The 22,663-nt window shown below is 38.1% G+C and overlaps 1 protein-coding gene across 19 annotated transcripts in view; it reads left to right on the top strand.

Moving 5' to 3' along the window:
* Nucleotides 1–22,663, top strand: part of heph (polypyrimidine tract-binding protein 1 heph) — a 415,917-nt gene that overhangs the window by 286,556 nt on the left and 106,698 nt on the right. For all 19 annotated transcript variants that reach the window (XM_069130464.1, XM_069130468.1, XM_069130475.1 and 16 more), the window contains one exon: nt 8,598–8,702. In XM_069130464.1, coding sequence (XP_068986565.1) covers nt 8,598–8,702 — 105 coding nt within the window. The remainder of the gene's footprint in view (nt 1–8,597; nt 8,703–22,663) is intronic.

The following is a 22,663-nucleotide window of genomic DNA, read 5'->3' as shown; positions in this document are numbered from 1 at the left end:
CGTTTTCCAGCAAACTGTTGGCGGTCTTGTCAGATTCGCGGCAGTCTAACAGCATGGATTATAATTGCTTTACACCGTGTTACTACATTTCCTCTATTCGAGTCTCTGTTAGAAACTTGCCGAAACGTCGACGCTGCTTTTCGTTTTCGTCAACATCCCTTGTCTGAATGCTTTCTCCAATGATTATGATATTAGACTGACATCTCGGAGAATAATTAAGAAAATTTTGAGAATAATTAAGAAAATTTTGAAAAAAATTAAGAGATGATCGTAAGAAAATAAGAACGATCGTTATACGCTGTAACGGGAAGTAAAAATTGAAAACAAAAGTCCGGCCGTTTGGTAAATCGCGATCTCGCCCAATTTCATAATCCCAATTAAATTTCGCGTACGCAAAACAAACGAAACCAGGGAAACACTGCCACTAAAATCGATAATCCAATAAAGAAATTACAGCGAATGTTCTGCAACTAGTAATAGCCGTAAAAATAGCCGTCGCGGATTGCAAATGAAACAAAATCCAAATTTTCCGCTAACGAACACCCCCGCACGTGCGTGGGCGAGCATTTCTGTGCAGTGTCCAGAGAATTCGTCGTTTTTCAGCGTCGTTAACTCGTCCCTTTGTTTCCCGCTCGCGTCACGCTGTATTAAAAAACAGAAAGGAACGATGCTCGCTTCATTTGCCCGGCGATCTGGCCGTGATTCAGTTTCAGCAACAAAGCTACCGGCGCTACAAAGTGAGTTTGCCGGCTTTTCCCTTCTTTCTCTTTCGACGAAAAACAAAAAAAAAAAAAAAGAAAAAAGAAGAAGAAAAGGAGAAAAGAGTAATAAAACATAGAGGGGAGGAGCGAAGTAAAGTAGCGGGACTGAAAATGCGTGTCGAAAGGGCAAAAGAAAGAAAAAAAAATGAAAGTGGAGAAGAGGAAAAAATAACAGAACTGAAAGGAATTCTTCCTCCGGCACGTGTCGTTATGCGAGCGGAAACGCGCGTAAATTCATCTGTCCGAGGACATTTTTTAAAGCGCGATACTTTCGCGACCGAGCAACGAGAAAATGAGAAACGGCCTTCTAGAATTTTCGGATTTTTACGAATTTCCGTTACGACAAAGAACGGTTGTGTGCTATTTTAGTGTGTTCTTTTAGTTCAAGGTCTTATTGTACGATTAAATTAACATTATTACGGGACATACGTATAAAATTATTTTTAAGCTCGTAGGCTCGTAAATTGTGTACTTAAAATTCTATTTATTAAATGCCTTGATAATAAATATAGAGTAATAAAAATGGAATTCGAAAGGTTTACGATTGAACCAACGTTATCGTAGAAAATCATACATTTTAGGTGCTGCGTCTGTAACTTTTGAACTTAACCTGTGCTTACGTAATAGACTTAAGAAATGAGTAAAAAATGAAGTCAATCGGTTTGTCTTGTAAGAAGCTCGTCGTATATACAAAAATATTCAATGTACGAGTGTATTATTTTTAATCGCGCGTTAATGGCCATATCATCGGCTAGAATTTTAATTGGGATCAATGAAAGGGTTGATATTATAGTTTCGTAACGTTGAAAGGTAGCGATATAGATTGAAATTTGCGAGAGGGAAATTATGTAGCAGAGAATGGAACTTTGATTTTGATTGTTTCAATTGAGGGCGCGTATAATGGGGGAAATTGAGCTTCGAGATGGCGAACGTGATGTTGTAGTTCACAATGATGGCATACAGAAACGTGAGGATGATTCTCTTTCTTTCTCTTTTTCTTTCCGTTTTTTTTTTTTTTTTTTTTTTTGTTACAATCTCTTTTTTCGTTCGTTGTTATTATATTGCGTTTTAATTGGTTTTTTTTAATGTTCGACTGTGCTCGAAGTTCAGGAAAATTGAATGTGGAATATAAATGTGTTTAATTGGTCGATTGAAAATACGAAAGTGTAATTTGTGTCATTAAGCGTAGAGTTGTTGGGAAGTTAATGAACGAGGAATTGTTTTCCATGCAACATTTCCAGATTTACATTTCGAGTATTAATTATTTTTGTTTTAATGTTTCTCCACTTCAGGAATTTACTACGTTCCTGCACCTTCGTGGGTCTTTGCATTTATGTATTTCTACGTTACTTTACATTTCTCCAATCTCTACGCTTTACATATCTAAATTATGGATTTTCAATATTTTGCAATTCTTTAAGTTTATTATTTGTTTTATAACTTTTATATTTTTCGTATATTTGCATCTTCGTATTTTTATACTTTCTCTCCTTTTGTATCATATTTCTGTGTTTCGCGTTTCTACGTTCTTACAATATTTTAACCCCGCAACTTCCATAATACGTTCATAGATGGTGGAACGTAGAAAATTAGAAAGGAAACCGCTAGTCTAGCTCGATGTACCAATTAAGATGGAACCTTCTAATCAACCTCATTAACCCATAAACACGAGTGTTTCACGAGCAGAGCAAGATGCATATTTAATTATGAAATGATTACGAAAGTATGGCTACCAGTTGGTTCGATAGTGGTCGTCGTTAACTCGAGTTTCCGTTTCGCGTTATTTATACTTCGTACAACGAGATGAAAAATACAAAAAAACAGGGGGAGAAGAATTGTTGAATAAATATCGAGGACGAAATTTCCCTACTCGATCGGTTTTGCAATTCAATGTTTCCCCTCAATTTTGTGTTTATCTGGCATCGATTGCTGATAATGTCCGCGTATGCGAGGGTAGAAGAGGGTGTTCCATCGTAGAAATTTTCATTCGTGATGAATGTTAACGAGAATTTAAACTGCGACAACGGATAAATCATTTTTACGGCAGTCTGTGATAAAAGTTTGATTTTCTCACGAAAGAGATTTTTCGATATGGGACAACGCTAAAGTCTACCATCGTTCGAATTAAAGAATTTTTTGAATATATTTTTGAATGAACTATAAAGAAACTAATTTGACGGGTTACGAGTAATTTTTCAAATCGCTAAAGAATTATTTAACGATCATGGTGTCACGAAGGGTGTCTGCTTCTATGCGAAGATATCACTGAATAAATCAGTTCCTAAATATATGAATAATAATGCCCCAAAATAGAATAGAATAATTAAAAATTCGAAGATTAACTGAAAGGGCAAATCAATAATCTACAATTCAGAATCATCGTCGAATCGTCGCTCAAACTTGCAAGAACTCGACGAAAACATCCTGTAACTCACAGAAACAGTGAATTTCCCAGGATTGTCTGAAACTTCCTCTATACTATTAAATATAATAAAAAAGATGAGAAAAACTAGCAGCGTCGTAAGAAGAGACGACGAAATAAATTCCACGAGACGTATTCTCTGATCGCAAGTTGATCCAATTTAATATGGCAAGCAGGAATCGCGAGGCACGATCCACTTTCTTCTCTTTCTTTCTCGGTTCTCTTTGTATCTCGAATATCGAATCGGTGTTCGCGGGTGAATGGCGCTCCCCCCATTGCATCGGCTCCAAGCGTTTTCACCCTAACGAGCGGCTTTAATTTCTGCCCTGTTTCCGCGTCATTTGCTCCAGAGAAGGGGCTCGATGAAAATCACGACAGGCTGACACAAATCTTCCGGCTCATACAAATCTTCATTCGGTTATCTGGCTCGCTGACTCGAATTCTCGTCGTTTTCCAATTTTTTTTTCTTCTTCTTTCCCCTTTCCTTCTTTACTTCTGCATCTTCCCTTTTGTCTCCTTTCTTTCTTCGGTTCTAGGCTTTGAGAAAGGGTTGATTTGAGCAACATTGTTATTTAACGTTCTTCGATTTTTGGTTTCGGACTTGATCTCGACGATCAATCAGAAATCTCGTTATGGACAGTGAATTTTACGTTCTTAATTCTGAATTTTTTAATTCAATAACATAATGTAATGTAATGATCTGATAATAATGGATTTCTTAATTTTTGGTTTTATTGCTACCGTTTACGGTCTATTATTACGACTTGGTTTCTTCATCTGTCGATTTATTATTAGGTTTTATTTATTTCAAAGTAGTTTCTGTTTTAAGGTTTTCAACTTGACGATTCCCGATCGTCAAACACGAAGCCAACACGACTGTGCCAACGAGTATCGTTATATTTCTAATATTCTGTGTTACATCGTTCGCTATATCACAGTCTTCACAAGAAATCGATAACTAAATAAAGAGAGAAATAGACGCTGAATCTTGGACACAATGTTGTAGTGACACGAAATGATCTACTCTTGATTCTGGCAGCCTGCTGGTCAAGCTAGACTTGGATCACGATCCATTTGTGCCGGAGGGTAGGAACAACCCTTCCTGTCCGTTTCTTCGATAGCTTGATTGTTGACCTTTCGACCATAACGTAACTGTATTTTCACATAGCGTGTCGTGAACCATATGCTTGATATGCTTCAACATGATTTATGTATTGTAGTTGATGGTCCTGATGTATCAAATAGGTCAGAAAATTGGAAGTTTTGCTCCAAGTCTTTTTCTATTCCGAGAAGGGTATTTTTTTATTCTGAATGTTCGCAGTGATTGTATCAAATTTGTTAATTTTTTTTTTTTTTATTATTTGAGAAAAGAATTTGTGTCTTCTTTCACTATCGCCACGACGAAATCCCCAAACCCCCGAAAAAAGAAAAGAAGGGCGATATTCCAAGTACAACTAGCTTATCCGTACGCAATTTTCCAAAGAATTCCAGACACGAAAGATCCTTTCAGGTACCTATACGCGTCTGCCGGAACGATACACGAATCCCGGTGACGCGGTACCAGAGTCATCCATCTTGAAAAACGATAACCGGCTCTGTGTTGCAGCGTCTTATCGCGAGGACTATCTCGAGCTAATATTATTTCACCGGCTCAAAGTGTAGCCACGCTCATCCTCGACAGCCTCTTCGAAAGATTTCGCGTGAAAACTCACTTTCACGAGGGTAGTTCGATCGTCTGGCACGATCCATCATCTTGTCGCGATTTTAGGGGCAAGTTTTACGGGATTTTCATCGAATTCGATGGATGTTTCTTTGTTAATTCCATAAAAAGTTCTATTTTTAGTGGACTCTGCGAAATTGTTGCGGAATTGCTTATATTAGAAGACGTTTGACGTAATTTGAAAAGATTTGGTGAAGTCTGTAGTTTGTTGAAAGAGACTTCCCGTTGATCGAAGGATATTTCGGTTTTGAATCTTGCGGAGCGCGGGATCATAGATTTTGTTTCTGCGGTTTGACGTTTCGGATTTGAGATCGATGTCGGAAATTAAGCTTCTTTGTTTTTGATAATGATTAGATCGTGGAAGCTCGAAAGCGTATATCGAATTCTGCTAGCGCATATTTTGAACTCTGAATTTTCATTATATTCGTATTAACCAACAGCTTCTGTCTTCTGTGTTCATAGTTCAACAAAATAATTGAACGCGACAATATCACTTTATCATTAATATCCAATTTTATTTATATCGAAAACATCACGCAATAAATACATTCCTGAAATAAATTCCTAAAATTACATAAGCGAAATAATAACCCTGAAATGTGACAAATAAAATAAAATTATAAAAATTCTAAAACAAAAGAGGCTTCGAAAATTTCAACGACTTTACACGAATCCAAAACATCTCCAGAAAAACATTCTTATTATCCCAAAGCGAGCTAGTCAAACAAATCTCCGGAAAGTACCAAAAAGACCAATTAACCCCCAACGACCGACATGGCTGTCAGAGAGAGGATCCATTGTCCACCCTAACTTAACTCGTAACGGGCCGGAAACGTGGCCCAGTTAGCTATGTCGTCGAGCAAATTGTCAAGCAAGCGGAGCGCACCGCGTGTTTGCCCTGCAATTAATGCGAGTCGCGCGAATCCTCCAGCAAATAACCGCAGGGGTGAGAAAGAGCAAAAGAGAGAGAGAGAGAGAGAGAGAGAGGTGGGTTGTGAGGAAACTCATCGGATCGCGTTGCAGCTCGGTCGTGAAATTGCTTTGTCAACCGGCGAAGACCCTCCGAAGGGACTGCAGACAGCTGGCCAGACGATCGTGAGACGATTTTATGCGCCTCGTCGGACACGTGAGATCCAGACTTTAAGCGTCCGAGAAATTGCGAGCAAATTCTTCGTATTTCAGTACGCGTGTGCCTTGTTTCATCGAGGATAGTGACGTTTGAATTTGCTTTCTTGAGATTTTCGACTTGTTTAAAGTGGTTCGACGAACGGAGGCCCTACACGATCATTGATTTTCGGTTTTTGTCTGCACGTGTACGTTATGTAACGAAGAATAGAGGCGTTCAAGCTTGTATTTTCCGAAGGTCTGTGGTCATTTGCGAGGGTTTCGAGTGGTTTGAATAGACCAAGGTGATCGAGGTTGCTCAGAAAGCATTTTCTGTAACGAGAAACCCTTCTTGTTATAATAATTTATTGTAATAATTACGAAGAAGAGACGGTTTAGATAGTTCCGTTTGTTTCGTAGTTATCGTTTTGCCTACTAACTTGTGATAATTTTACTGAAATAAGATTTCTGACAAATGGACTATTTGGAAGGATTTTCTCTCCTATGGTCGAGGGGTTTGTAAGGAAGAAGACGATGTCAATTGTAGTAGAAATAAAATACAATTATACAACAACATAGTCGACTCTGTGGAAGAAGGAAAACTCTTCTTTAAGAGTCTCTTACGACGCGGAGAAACGAAGGAAGGAGAGTTTCATATATTCGCCGGATATACGGCGGTAGCTTCATCCTTTGGCTGATATCCGGCGCAGCCAAACCACCACCGGACCTACTCTATTATTTACTTCCCGCGAATCTATGGATTATGGAATCTTCGGAAGAGAGGTTTCCCGATTCTCGTCTTTCAATTCTCTCCGCTCATCCGCGGACCGGATCGAGATCTTTGATGGGCTTCGTGGTTCAGTGAATGGCGAACGGATTGCATGAATTTTTAGGAAATTACAAGACAGAAGCGAAATTACTAAAATTGAAAAAATCGCTCTCTTGCGTTTACCGAAGGAGGATCGAAGAACTCGTTTCTAAAGTGATTTACACTTCGCTAAATCTAACTTTAGCGGCGTTGCAGGAATCAATTTTCATGTGTACGAAAAATACATAAGAATACATGAGAACAACGTTAGAAATACGGACGACTAAAATTAAGCGTAAAAATTGTATCAAAGAAACTGAAATGAAAGGTATATGAATTTATTTATTTCGTCCTGATAACCTAGAAATTGGGCCTGGTTTTACATTGTTCACGAACATAAAATAAAACCAAAATTAAACTTGTAGATAACCACAAAAGCATACAATTAAAATTGAAGTATCTCCAAACGCTTTATCATTGTATAAACATTTTTCCCATTACACTTCGTTCAACGAAAATGGAAGTTATATGAAAAAGTGTATAAAGCTTGGCATATATTTTATAAAAGATCATTCAACGCCTCCAGAATGCGTCGCTATAAATCTATAGAATATCCATACAAACTTATAAATTGGTCATCTTGGTGCCTTTAAGTTCTAAAGTAACTCTTATATATATCGATTGTCTACTGTTCTGAAAGAAGTTCACTGTGGCAAGACAAGAGCCGAGGGATCTCCATCTATGCAACCACCAGCGCATCTTATCGACTAAAGACCGGAAGAAGGATTTCCATAAATATTCGTCAAAGGGTTTTCAACTCTCAGATCCATGGAGTCGCGTCTTTTCTTACCCGCTCGCAAGCGTGATCCTGCGGGACTCTTTGATCTAGCATTCTGTCTCTTCAAAGCTGGTGACTGGCAGACCTGCTCTCTCTCTCTCTCGAGCTTATGAATTATCTCGAAGCTGGAGCTGCGTATTTTCCTCGTTGAAAGGTCGCCATACTTCCATCCAGTGCATCCACCATGAGGTTTCCTCGGTTTGTGAGCCTCCAGCGATCGGATCGTAGGTCTCGCGATCGAGTACACGCGAGTATCCCGTTTATCGTCGCGCTTCCTTTGAGGGATCAGCTCGAGGAATTAGACTCAGGGACTGAGACTCTTGATCCTGTTACCGCGGAGAATCGTCGGTTAAACGTGTTTACGGAGTTGGAAGGATTTTAATAATACACCTGGGGACTCGTATAACCGGCAAGCTGGCTGGTTTCTTGCCAGAGAGGTTTAAGGTTAGGTTGGGAATAGAGAAGGGGATTGGAGTGGTTTTGGATTTGAAGAGAGAGGGCTTTGCTGGGGTCTTGGTTCTCGGTGTTTGTGCGATTGGCAAGCGAATTTTTTGCCGATTGCGGTACGAGAAGCGCACCGAGTTAGACTCGACGCGTTGTCTGTCTGTCACGGTGGACACCAAAATTTTTAGTTGGACCGTGTCGTTAAAGCGATCTGAATTGGGATTAAAGATGATGAAAGGTTTTCCGTCATAGATTTTCAATAGAGAGTTTTATTCGAACGTAGATCATTTAGGAGCAAGTCTTGTTTGACTGTATTTGGAAGTGGTCTGAATTTGAATTTAGGATGGAAAGGTTCATTTTTTAAAAGCGGAAGAATTTTGAACTTGGATAGAGTTAGGAAACGAATATTTATTGAACTATGTCGTGAAAATAGTTTGAATTTACGTTAAAACGGTTTTCGTTCGTATATTGACGTTTGTTGGTCTCTCTTATTGTTGCAGAGGGGTAGCGACGAGCTTCTGTCGCAAAGCGGAGCAGTTAGCAATGGTGCTGCAATGAGTCCACAACCACATCACGCGGCCGACAACAACAATGACGCCAAGAAGGTAAGTGGCAACAGAAATTAATTATTAAACTTAAATTTTTCAAGCGAAATATCTCAAGCATCTCGAATCCGTCGAACAGTTCAATTATTCTTATTCTTTTGGGTTTATTGTCCTAAATTTGTTTTTTCAATCGTTAAAGAAATATGTGAATATTGTTAAAATCTCTAGGAATTGTGTTCGTAGGTGAAAGTAACTTGAAGAGAGAAAACAATTAGGGAATACGATGTAGCGATGTTAAAACTCGTTTGTACAATGATATCTCTTTTTTATTCGATAAATCACCAGGTCTTTTTCCAAAAGCGTAAAAAGTAGAAATATATTCAGAAGATGGAGCACAGGAGAGATACGATCTCTATTCAGAAATCGCTTGTTCCATTTTGAAACACTACAAATCGCGGATGGATGTTGGACAAGGGCAAAGGCATACCATGTTGTTGGAATAATTGAGCCAGGTCAGGATAAAAACGAGTTGAAAAATAATGTATTTCGAGGGGAAAGCGATCCTATAGCTTTGATGAATTTTTCGTCCTTTCGGCGAAAAATTTCTGTTGGGAAGCAAAAGATCGAGTAGGTCAGAGGACCTGGCATCTCTCTGCTCCGGTTTCAAATACACCTGTGCGTCCGAATTTCCGTTAGATGTAGGCTAGTGTTCTGTTCTCCGAATGGGAGGAAGAGGGAAACGTGTAACATCGCGGAAAAGTAATATTGTCGAAGTTGGGGAACAAAACATTCTTTGGGAAACAGATAAATCGATTAAAATATAAAACTGAAACGTGCCAGCAACTATGAAAGTGACTTAAGTCAAATATTTTTCATGCAAAATTTTTTGTATATTATCTTCGCTGCGATATAGATAGATGGAACACAAAGTAAATGAAAAATCCAACTTTCAAACAAGTTTTAGACTTGCACCATCTTCGTAATCGTCAGCACGAATGACCTAGTTCGTCTGGAATTAAAATAAACTCATGATACTGTTACGAAGAAATAAAATAATTTAATTAGAAGGTAAGGGTGGATTAGAATAAAGAATTTGAATAAAAATTGTATTTTTAACTCCGAATGGAAAAATTTGTTCTCGAAGAGGATAGTTAAGCTCCAATCATTAAACGAGGTTCATTCGTTCAAACGAAAACACGTTCAAAAATTGTACCCTTCTGCGCTGAAAATACACCTGACAGGATTAACCAATCGTTCCATGTCTCTGTCAAAAAATCGTATCTATTTTTCACTGTCCTGCTGTGGAAATTTCGAACTATGACAGCTTTGCAAAAATATCACTCCGTCAGTCATATTCCAGCTTCGACGATAACCAATTTCCACTTTTACACTTTCAGAATCGTAGCTGGAAAAAATTATCAGAAATTGAAATGAAATACTTAACGGGGTATGGGAATGCACGGTGAAATATTCATCCTATGTCACGTTAACCGCAAAAAGGTGATAATAAATTGTGCCTCGGGTCGAGGGAAATTAATCGAACACACCTGTTGGTCGCAAAGCAACATTAATTATGCGGCCATCTTTGACGAAGTTAAGGAAAAGTAAAATAAAATTGCGAATGTGACGATGATGGAATAATAAAGTGTTCCGTTAATAGAAGAATGAAATGTTATGTATAAAGATGACACGATGCATCGAAGGTTACAATAATTGGAATTAATCTGCAAACTAAAGATCACAGTTTTTCTACGAATTCGAAGTTCTGATAAGAAAAATTACTCGGGAAATTCACAGATCACAGCTATTTTATGAATTTTACCCTGTTTTCAGTTCCTGAAAATAGGTATATGTAGTTTGAGAATTTCTTTCGTACACAATTATAAAATAAAATGTCCAGATTTTTTCGATTTAGTATTAATTCAGTTTCCAGCTTTGCCTCCAATGTTTCTAGAAAAAAATATTCCAAAATGTCGATATTATGTTTCTTCTGGTAGAACACATCTTCCTGCGAAAATTCAAAAGTTTAAAGTAGAAAATTCTTTTCGCTTCATAAACTGAAATTTACGAGGTAAAGTATAGAATAGGATTTTACAAAAATTTGAACGATCGTAGAAATGGTAACGAGTCGAAAGAAAAAACAGTTTTTCTTTTTTTTTTTTTTATCAAACCATACAATTTCTTCTTCTATTTAATAAAAATAGGTGTTCTTCGTATCACGATTCGGTTAAATATTGTATAATCCCTGTAAAAAATCGCTGTTTTGTCTGATTTAGTGTATCGTTCGTATCAACCTTGTTGAAAAAAAAAAAATACGTTTTCCCTGGTGACCGAGAGTGAAAAAAGGAAAACTTGGCGATGTCGACGAGGGTAAAGGGTGGCAGAGGGAAATATTTATTATTGTCAGTCAGGCGTGACGTGAGAGGAGCGAAAAAATGTCGGAAGTTTAGGCGAATAGAGGCAGCTGTGTGTGCCGCTCGTAAGCTCTGTGGATGATGCACGTGCACCGGGTGCATCAAAACTTGCAACCCTCGTTAATCATTCGGCTGCATGACTGGAAAAAGTGGTGGGAAAAAAGGGGCAAGAGTTTGTCAGCCACGGGATGATTCAAAGATTTCGATTCTTGTCTTTTGTTACTGATATTTGCTACGTTAAGTTGAAATGGATTGCACAAGACCTTCCCTAGGTATGACGACAATTAGCAATATTTTACTTGGTTGCGGTTAGTCGACGTGCATTTTATACCTATTGCTTATAATAATGTTACAAATCCAAGTTTGATTCTATGACGCGTTTATTTCCCAAGAATAAATTAATTTATTATAAATCCTTTTATAATAGTACGTAGAATGTAGAAATTTTTTAAAAATTTACCGTCTTATCTTCTACAAATTTTTAGAGACTGTAGGGTTAATTTGTATCACATTACTTATGATAATCTCAATTTGCACACGGCCAATTGCGAAAATTACGATTTAACGGCATTTTATACATAGGAAGAATATTTGATTAGGATAACAGCTTCGCCAGAAGACCTAAAAGTGTTAATCAAAGTATTAATTAATTAATTAGTTGTCGTTGGCAATTTTGTGAATATTCGTGGGCCGCTAACAATTTCGCGCTCTTTTTCGGCGATGCTATGAAACGGCGGCGAACGTATAGAGCGTCGGAAAGTAGAACGTGTATGTTTTCAAAGTAAAAGCGAAGAACGCGGCCGGCTTTGTCACCGAATCTCCCGTTGTTCTCGTCTGTCTCTCCTTTCCAGTTAACGATCCGCTTCGTCATCGTTCTCGCGAAAATCATCCAGATACGTGTCAACTGTATACGAACTTCTTTCCTACGTGGCACGTAGTTGGACTGAATTCTTTTTCTATCTAACCTTTCGTTTTTATCTAAGCATTCATTTCATCCAAAAATATGTAAATTTTACGCGAGAGATTTTTTAAAATTTACAAAGAGATCTTTGCGAATCGTTTCAACGACATTGTAACGTTGATTTAATAAAAGATACGCCGATATTCGCGACAACGGTACAACCTTCCACTTGTAGCGTCACGAAACAACCGAAGTCAGTGTCGTAAAACTGAGACCAGGTTGATAGCGGTATAAATAATAATTTTGCGACGCGAAACCGATCGAATTACAAATATACTGTTTCGCGTAATAAGAATAGCGCGATAATGTTCCATTCGATAAAAGCAGGAATTTTTCAGATTTGTGCCACTATCGATGCCAAACACCGATATCGTATCACTCTACGATATACTTGCCAGACTATTACTGTGTGTTATTTGCCGAATACGAATGTTAGCCTGCAAAAGTCTGAGATCTTCGATGAAAGGATTAATTTGGCTAAAAATAGCAGAGTTGTGAAAAAGCAGCTTCTTCGAAAAAATCTCCGATAATAAAAGATAAATGGCGTCTGAAGGGACACCTGATGAAAATCAGCCCTAACGTCTTGGGTATCGTTAGCCACTTTGCTTTATTAGGTGGACAACCGGCTGGTCTCCTTTGTCCCAGTTTCTTTTTGATGTGCCATTTTCCGCCTCGTTCCGTCCCATTATCCACAAATGGTCACGATGCTGCGTCACTCATTCGCGTGGATTTCACCCCATCGAATGAAAGGGTTCACGCGTAAGTCTCGTTAAAGGTGTTAGACCGGAGTCAATTACCGTACGTTATTTTTTTTCCAGTACTCCCTCAGGCTTGCTTATTTTTCTCCTTCTCCACCTTCGTCATTTTCTTCTCTCTTTTGTCATGGCCTTTCTTCCTTTGATGAAAAACTCGGCTGACGACCCCTGAGACGGTGCTCGCTCGAGGGCGTTGAAGTTTTTTTTTCTCCAAGTTTTTGATGTTTCGTTAGTCTAAGGGCGTGAAGGTTGTTAACAGGCGAATGACTGTGAAATTGGCTTCCTTTGTGATACGGTTTCGGATTAAGTATCGATGATTGGGGATATTTGGCGAGTTTTATTTAGATTTCTGTTATGTCGTATTTAGGCTAAGTCGTATACTCTCGCTAGACGTACACGCTTTTTCCTCGTTTCGACGAGTAAAGAGAATTTTAATATTAGAAAGGTGTAATTTGTTGGAGAACGAGCGAGTTGGACCGTTAAGAGCTAAAAATGATCTTGGAATATGTACAATGAAGGAGCTCCGTGAAAATCGCAATTTCCTCAACGGGTAAGGGATGAAGAAGGCGATCTATCGGTAATTACGTCGGAGAATAGCATCGTCTAAGCAGATTACACGCAGTCGACGATTCTAAGTCGATCAGGGACCATAAATGGCTTCCGATCTCGCGAGATCACGCGCCTATCCCTCTTTTCACTGCGCCACGGTTCAGCCATTTTCTCGATTAAGCTCGACGGAAGCCCCGGCAACGACGGCCAGAGACCCTGTTTCTTTCTTGCCTCGTCGAAGAAAAGTCGTTTCCGGCCTGGCGAGCTAATTTCAAAAGTGCAACCTTATCTTCCGCCGTGTTGTTATCCCCGTGCTTCGATCACCTTTGCCTCGTCGACAGTCGATTGTTCGTAGCTTTTCTTCTCGATCGAATCTCGGAAAGATGACGCAAACCTTTCGAAAGAGAAATTTCCTCGTTCTCCGTTCTCGAGGAGTCTCGGCAGTTTCTTATTCGCTCGATGAATCGAGGCATGTTCGTAGATATTCTCGCGAACGAGGCTTCTGACGCGAGTTTGTGCAAAATTGGTTGGCGTCGATTCTTTTCTCATTCTTTTCATTTCAGTGGATTTTTCCAATGAGATGTCGCTTGTTATTCGAAAATTGACTTTGCTTATACCGAAGAGGATTTTTTAATTAAAAAAAGTTGCTACTCGAAGATCGGTGCCTGCGTTATACCGAAGCAGATTTTGTACATAAAAAGCTGATCGGTACTTGAATATTGACGTTAGTTTATACTAGAAAGAATATTTTATACGAATATTAGGTTATATCTGCTAAGAACATGTATGTTGTATATAAAATATCCTATTTTCGCTATTGTCTTCTGATATCATATTTTCTTCAAAATTCTTGCAATTTTTTACTCGTTCCTACCGCAATAATTCAAGAGAATTCAATACAATCTGCTTACACCGATAAACCAACATCTCCACGATTCTACAGAAGCATCCGCTTTTCACGTTTCATCCACGATCTAGTGCTATTGGAAAATCTATCGTTCCGACCAACCTCGATAGTTAATTAACAGTGTTTTCTACGCACGACGAGGGTAAAGCGAATGGAAAAGTGGTTCGATCCGTAAAATCGAGAGATGGTGATTATTCGCACGAGAATAGCGGTCGGGGGTTGATGATGGCATCCCGGAAATCGCGGTGTGCGTTCCGGTGCATTCGCAGAGAAACATTCCAGCATGAAATATGTCAGACATGCCAAGCAGAAGTTTCGGCCAGGTTTCAGAAGTCCCCATGGTCGATTGGTCCGTCCCTTTCCCATTTTCATTCCGGATTTTCTGATATGACATTCCGCTGTTGGATGGCGAAAATCCGAAAACAATTGCACCGTCGGAGAGAGGAGATTGCGAATCGCGGCTAACGATTGATCCATGAAATCTGGCTTTTACTATTCTGGTTTCCGGTATATTCTGTTTGTATATAAGTTTGACGACACACTGAATTTTTTAATTGTATGATCAAAATTTCATGGTCGTGCAAGGAGATATTTGAGAATTAGTAAACATGAACTTAATATATAGATAGATATAAATATAGATAGATATAAGCTCGATGGATATGAGTATAAATGTAAAGAATACAGGAAGGTTGCTTAGTTTCTGATATAATTATGTATTGATGAAATAATGTATCGCGTATATAGAGTAAATTAGTGTAGAAATAATTACAAGTTGCTGATTAATGTTAGTTGAAAAAGATATGGAAGGAGAAGAGTGGAAAAGCGAAACCCATGAAAAATCCAAGGAAAGTGCTAGTTAAAGCCGCAAACGTATCTAACCGGTGCTTTCGAACGATGATAAATCGATCTCTGATAAGTTTTATTAAAGGAACACGTATCGGGTCGTCTATTTTCCGAACCCCGGGACGTCGCTTAATTCGGTGGCAACCTGATTTCACTGGCCTTTCCGCCGCTTCTATTTCGACCTGCTTTTCTTTCTTCGTTCGCCAATAATCTCGTGACACCTGGTATTTTCACCAGTGGCCACCGCAATCGGATCAGAATGTCAGGTTATCAACATTTTCGAGAAAGATAAATGCAGAGTATTATATTTTCGGTTGTCAAATATTAATTTGTCTTTCTGTGATTTGTTAAAATATTCTTAAAAATAGAAGTCTGTTTTCGATGCTGGAATAGATGTCGTAATAAATAATTTCGAAGGATCGAGAAGACACAGAAAACGAGGAAAATTCGAACGTAGGGAGAACTTTACCTTTTAGTAAGAGATTTAGCGAAGATAAAAAGATAGTTATGGATTATGGATACAGATTCGGATATGAAATTTTATTTCAATAAATTTATTATCTGCGATTGCTATTTTTGTTGATAATAAGCTTGTTTGTTATTTAAATTATTTAAATTACGACACTGATGAAAGCAGATCTTATATTTAGCTTTTACGTATTTTTATCTATCCTAGATTCTACACTTTATCATTTCAATTGTTTCTTCGGAGATACGCTTAAAATACGCTTTACGTTTAATTATTCTCTGCGTTCTTCTAACATATTATCTCGTATGATTTGCCATCCAGGTTAATTACTATCGAAATCAATGACGTTCTGTATTTTTGCGTTCGAAATTATTTATTATCGTCGTTACTGACAAAACTACAATTTGCAGTCTATTTTCCTATATTACGCACGTTTTACCTTTCAAAATTGATAATTATCGATACTTATGTTAATTCGATTATCGATACAATCCATAATTACCTATTTATATTTTCTAATTGCTTATCATGATAATTGACGCGTTGACAAATAAACGATACTTATTAATTTCAATATATCCGCGTCAGGATTAATTGTCATTAAGATTATCAAAGATACATACTTTACAAAATTTCACAAAGTTTTCGTTGAAATTGATCGCCGTACGAATATTCCTTACGCTCAAAGTGTAATTCAAACGATCGAATCCAGCAGACCGAATTTAAGAATCTCGAGCAAGCTTTTCTTCATTAACATTTTTCGCGTCGTACGGACTCCGTTCTCGTCGATTGAAAATTTCCCGTGCAGAAAATGGCGGCTCTCGAAAAGAAAAAAAAAACTCGAACTCATCCTCCTTTTCCTCTTGGCCCCTGTGTATTCCGTAGATCGCCAAGTACGTCCATTCTTCCGGCGTTCTTCTTTTTTCTTCGTTTCGTTTTGCCCTCAGTGGCCTCGATAACTCAAGGCGGAGGTCCCACGAGCCACGCACAAAAGAATCAAAGCGCAATGGCGCCCTATGCCCAGTAATATTCCGGATGGACTCTTTGCCTTTCGTTTCGAATGACCTCGCGACCGTTTAGATAAATTGCTTCCAGCACCAGGCGGTGCCTTTCGTTAGTCCTTGTTCCTTTTACTATCAGCCTGTAGCATATTTTTCTCCTTCTCCTTTTCTCTTTTTGAGGTTCGTTACGCTGTTCGTCTCTTTATTTTTTCTTTTTTCCTTCTCTTTCATTTTATAGCATAAAACAGACGATGTAATATCGATATAACGATCGGATAATATCCATAGGTGAAATAACTAGGAACGATAAACGAACGAGGAAGCATACACTCGTTTCCTATTCTATATTAGTTTGTATTATTTTATTACAGGAAAGTGTGATATTTGTAATTTATATGGAAAATGTACATATGTATATGGTAATGTTTGGAATTGGAAATTTTGAGAAATAACGTTTCATTTCCCCGGAGGAAAAGATTATTAATCTTTCGTATTTTTAAATTTTCAATTTTCCAGAACTACGAAATATTTTCGCGAAAATTCTTTTATTAGAAATATCGTATTTTCATGTTCTTCGATTTTCATTTGCCTTATACGTGCAGAACGTGAAACGTAACATAATATTCCATTACGAATTTTCTTTTACTAAAAATTTTCGATTTTCATCTCGTTTGCCACTTTATCGCAAAGGATATTAAAAATTCTCATTTTACGTCGAAAATAATTTCCAACCGTTCTAAAAATATACAATATTCTACTAAAAGCTCATCCAGCAGAAATTTGCAATTTTTTGTCATAATTTCGTTTGCTCGTTTTAGTTAAAAAAATATTTAAAAAATCTCATTTCAAAACTTCGCTATCCCACTAAAAGTCTCTTTTGTTCAAATTTCCAATCTTTCCCCTTCCTTTATCTTCGTTCGCTGTTTACCCGCGAAATACTTATTAAGTTTATGCATATGGAATGTCGTTTATTCAAATAAAAGTGCACCGAGATTGCTGAAATGTACATTTCAACGTACTTTCCTCTATTATTTTAGGTCTATGAGAATTATTAGTGCCGGAATTGAAAAATTCTCACAGTCAAGCTTTCGTAATATCTTCTTTCAAAAATAAAATTCTTTCCGTGTGGAAATGTCGAATGTTTTCAACGTTCTCTAGATGCTAAATTTATTTTCGACAACCTTTACGCTGCTTTTTTCCAAGCTTAAAATCAGCAATTTACACACTTGTCAGGATTCTAAATTTAAAAGTCCATAAACCCGTAGACAATTTCTGCACGATATCTCAACCGATTTGATGAAAGAATCTTATCGTCAGACATGAATAATTGTATAGACAAATCACAACGAACCGATTGTATCAAATGAAATCAACGTGGATAAAGCAGGAAGCAAACCTTGGAAATATCCAGAGCGGAGAAACAGTACGTTCATTAGTACCTACGTGTAATTTACCAAACAATACTGCACTTTCACCCTGTAAACTGATAACAAACGTAATTACTCGACTGGCTCTTTTTTACGTTCGCGTAAACATTTTCGCGAAATTTCAATCGGACCCTTGCGATATTTCCAGGCCATGTAGGTAGGTACCCTTAAGCGAATTTAATCGACGCGGCCAGATATAATTATCGCAGCCGGTAATTAAACGGTCGTTAATAAGCTTCGATACGACCGTTTCGCCTATGGGGGGAATAATTATTCCCGTCCGCCGTAAAAGCCTGCAAAAAGATTCCATATTACATCTTTTTCCCTTCTATTTTTTATTCTGCATTTTAATGTGGAATTTTCGACCGACGTACTGCAGATATTTTTTCAGTTTGACTACGAAATTTCGAATTCCCGTCGAGTCTGATTAAAAGAATTCTTTTCGTTGGCAATGTTCTCGACTCTTTGTAATTTGTATGTTTATTTTTACAAATTTTCATTAGCGAAATATTTAAAAGATCGAAATCTCTTACAAATTTTATTTCACGCTGTCGAATCAACTTGAATGCTTCGCCTTTCTCTGCTTTCCTTTATAAAATATCCAAACACATATTCTGTATCGTAAGAAACGCGAAGCTCGCGAAACGTTAAAAATGACAAAAATTACATGCAGTAAAAGGACGCATTCGTTCATTAATATTCCAGGGGATTTGCCTGCATGTCCATTCTGCTCTCCATGAGAAAAACCGTCCTCGCATTTATCTAATTTTGGTTCTTTCGCGTGGCTGAGATATTTCTTTCCTTGCTAATTTTGCTTCGTTACCAGCATACGGTACCGTACAGCCAAGTATCTTGTATTCTGTTAATTTCGCTTGCTAATCGACGAAAACGCCTACAAAGTAGACAAAATTTTGAATTTTAAACGCGTTCTTAATCTCAATTCTTTAAACCTTTCTTCCTTATTCCTTCGCTGTTTTTACTGTTTTCTTTCATCGAACTTCATTTGATCCGATTCTGATGGCTGGTTTGGGAAGTGTTTTCGCGATTGGATGGAAGTTAAGTGAATTGAGAGCAACTTTTTGATAATTAAAAGCTTTGGCTCAGTAGTGGAAGATACGTTGAAGGTTGTTCTCTCAAATTCTGCGTCTACTTACCACGAATTCGTTCAGTTTGCTTACGAATTCGTTTACGAATATTTTGCCACGATGAGAATCGATTATCATAAACGCTTGGATCGGATAAACTATTTGTTCAAACGAAGAAAGTAACGAGACAAAGATTCAAATCTCGAAGTGGAGAAATTCGCTCATTTCGAACAACCCTGTCTCACTCGATTCAGCATTTGCGAATATTTTTGTGCTCTGACACATCGTTCTCCTGGAAACGTCAATTCCTAGAACGTTCTTCTAGGTCGATTCTCGATTACCCGCAGGAACAAATCCAGCGGGATCGTAAGGCACGCGCCGTAAGGCCACAGCCCGATAAATCACACCGGATGCGAGATTAGGGTAGCGCTACAAAGTAGCATGAGACAGGTAACACGATTCCCATTGAGATCCGGGTCTGGCTGCGTGCCAGACTTCCCTTTCCACCCCGTTACTTTCTCTGCTCTTGCTATTTTCGCCCGTTTCTCCTTGTAATCTTACCGTAACTCACCCTCCCTTGCTTCGCTTTTCCGTCTTTATAAATATATTCGACTATAATTTAGAAATTACAAATTTGCTAAATCTACTAAATCATCAACTGAATTTCTCGAGCATGAAATTTTCGATTTTTTAAATTTCTAGTTTCATAAAATTCTGCGCTCTTTACATTGTCGATATTTTCTAAGTTTTGGATTCTTTATATTTCCCAAGAGAAAATTCTTTCCATTTAAATTTCATTGATACTACGTATCTAAAACGAAACTTGCGCTTCGTTAATTTTAGTCTGATCATTGGTTCAAAAATTCACTGATAACATTAGTTCAATTGTGCAAGAGAATTCGATCAATGTGAAAAATTAGAGACGTAATTCCTACGTGATATCAATTGCGAAACGTGTCTGACAGTGCACGATCTGTTTTCACTTGCAGTCCATCCCAGCGGCTGGTAGTACGGATCAATCATAGTTTGCAGTGACTTTTGATACGCGCATTATTCTGAAAGTTGTTCCATGTAAAACTTAACTAAGATTCTCAAGCTACACTGCTATTCACTTTCCCACAGATAATTGTAAATCTTTCTTTACTTATAATACGATCGAGTAATAAGAGAATGTTTCTGTTTTGCGTTTATTTTTATTAAAATTCTGTAATAGTCGAATCGAAACGTACTTTTATAACAGAAGTGAGAATTTTTATTGTAAAAATGCTTGCAACCCGATAAAAATGTTTGACGTTTTATAAAATAATATATAAATAATCGGAACAAGATTATGGAAGAGAATGGCAAACTCTCTGAGATAAATATTTTACAATTGCAGCATATTTCATAAAATAACATAAAAGAAAAAAAAAATAAAATTTCGCCAAAATCAGCAAGCCACGTGCATCAGAAGTATCTTAGGGTGGCGTCTAACAAGAAACCGGTGAATGGGGCAAACCGCTGTGGAATTGAAGCCAGTGATTAAGATTTAAACGGTCGGTGCTTCGAAACCGAAACGTGGAGGGCGCTACCGTGAACCACGACGATAAAAAGATATTGGCGGTCGTAAAGACGCGAAAGCGTGGCCGTAAAAAAATTGGACGTCACGGTATAAAAGCGTGGAAGTTCTTAATGGGGCCGGGCGTAAAAATAAGGAAAACGGTTCCGCGTTAAACAGCCTCGTTCAGTATAAATAAGCCTAGCAACGGTCGAAAGTTCGCTACCTCTTTACGCATTTAATATTCCGTCTTCGACGACGATTTGTTCTCGCGTTGTAGGTAAAAAGTCGTCTCCTCTTCGACCTCGAAGAATAATCGATCTAGCATCATTATTTTGTTTATTTTTTCTGTTGTTTTTCTTTCGTTCCTACGAGATCGTTGAAGTTTGTCAGGTTAGATTTTGGAGACAGTTTGTTGGAAGCCTTCGCCGGAGTTTGATGTTCGTTTCGACCGTTCGCGGAGAGACGCGATCGCGAGATAGCGCGTCAACCAGAATCGTAAATTCCCGTTACGATTAAATAATCGACGCCACGAACTGATCGATCACCTTATTTCTGGTACGATGATAGGGGTGGTTCAAATGAGTTTACACCGATTTAACAGGTATAAATCAATGTTTATTCAAACAACTTCTTGACTAGAGAGATGTGTAGCACGCGACGTACGCCTAGATGATGACTGATTTTCTGTGAAAATGATGCTGCGGAGGAAGTTTGCTGTGGGTGGGTGTAATGACACGAAAAGAGCCGATTTGTTAAGAACAAGTTTTCGTTGGGGGAGTGAGGGAAAGACTTCGCTGTCAATTGACTTGTTTTCTAGGTTGGTGGGCGAGGAAGGGTGCTATCCGCCCCCGAGAGAGACAGTTGCTAGTGGGAAGCATCATGCGTGAGATAACTAACTTTCCCGTAGTAAACAACAAACCTTTAGAAAACGATTTAGTAAAGAGATGTTTGTTGGGTCTGAAGGACTTTAGCTAGAAAATTCCTGAGATTTATGGTAGATTCTTAAGACTATTGAGGGTACGCAGTAAGCCTGGTTGTCATCTTGCCCGCAGTGTGTGGCCTGGTCTAGGTAGAGCATCGCCGGACGTAACGATGTTGAAGAAGCGCGGATTCATCAAGGCACAAAATAAATGTGAAGGTTCAAGGAGGGTGTATAGCAGTGACGAGACAACAAGTTGAGTATTTAGTCGAATTTCAGACAATTTTCGTACCAAAGATTCACATTTTGTTACTGTTGTTATTCTCTGTTGTTATTAACTGATGTTAAATACGTTAGAGGTTCTAACTGATAATTGAATCGTTTTTAAAAAATTGTTTCGTTTTAATACCGAAACACGTGATTAATATTTGGTCTTTCACTCGAATTTAACGCGTTGACTGTAAGTTTATGGTAAGCGTTTTCTTCTGAAATATTTCGTTGGTGATAATGTTGGGGATTAAGATAACCAACCTTCTACAACGATGGCTGCAGGTAGATTCGCCTCCAGCGTCAGATGTTGCGTCGTTTCGAACGCTTTTAGGGTGCTACGAAATCCTGTTGAAATATTTAACGTTTTCTAGCGAGCGAAATATAATTGAGCGATTTAAGTACTTTTTACAAATAGTGAGTGCATAACTAGTCATTTAATATTCAAATTATGATCCAAGTATTCGCATAATCGCTGCACTTCATTTTATTGTATATGATGAGAGAGGCAATTGTTCATCTACCATTTTACTAACCAATTATTTGTCACATTGACGACTATTCAAACGAAACTAAACTTCACCGAACACTCGCTATACGGATACACACACATTCCCTGAATTTCCACTCTTCTTAAAATAATTCACGAAAGTAACCCTGCGCCAAGAACTCCGATAATCGATATTCGAACTTTATCAAACATTACCAAACTTTGCTAAACTTCACCGAACAAATGAGAGGCGTTCGCTACGCTTCTCAGATTCTCAATCTTCCCGACATAATTTTCTGAAAAAGCGTTTCTCCATCCACGATTCTACGAATCGATCGTCGGTCCAGTTGGCGACAATTCAGGCCGATATTCATCAGTCGGAGAAGGTGGC

This window comes from Bombus flavifrons, chromosome 16 (genome assembly GCF_040668555.2).
Source record: "Bombus flavifrons isolate JBK064 chromosome 16, iyBomFlav1_principal, whole genome shotgun sequence".
NCBI lineage: Eukaryota > Metazoa > Arthropoda > Insecta > Hymenoptera > Apidae > Bombus > Bombus flavifrons.
The sequence above is the reverse complement of the archived record's forward strand: the minus strand, read 5'-3'. Positions and strand labels throughout refer to the sequence as shown.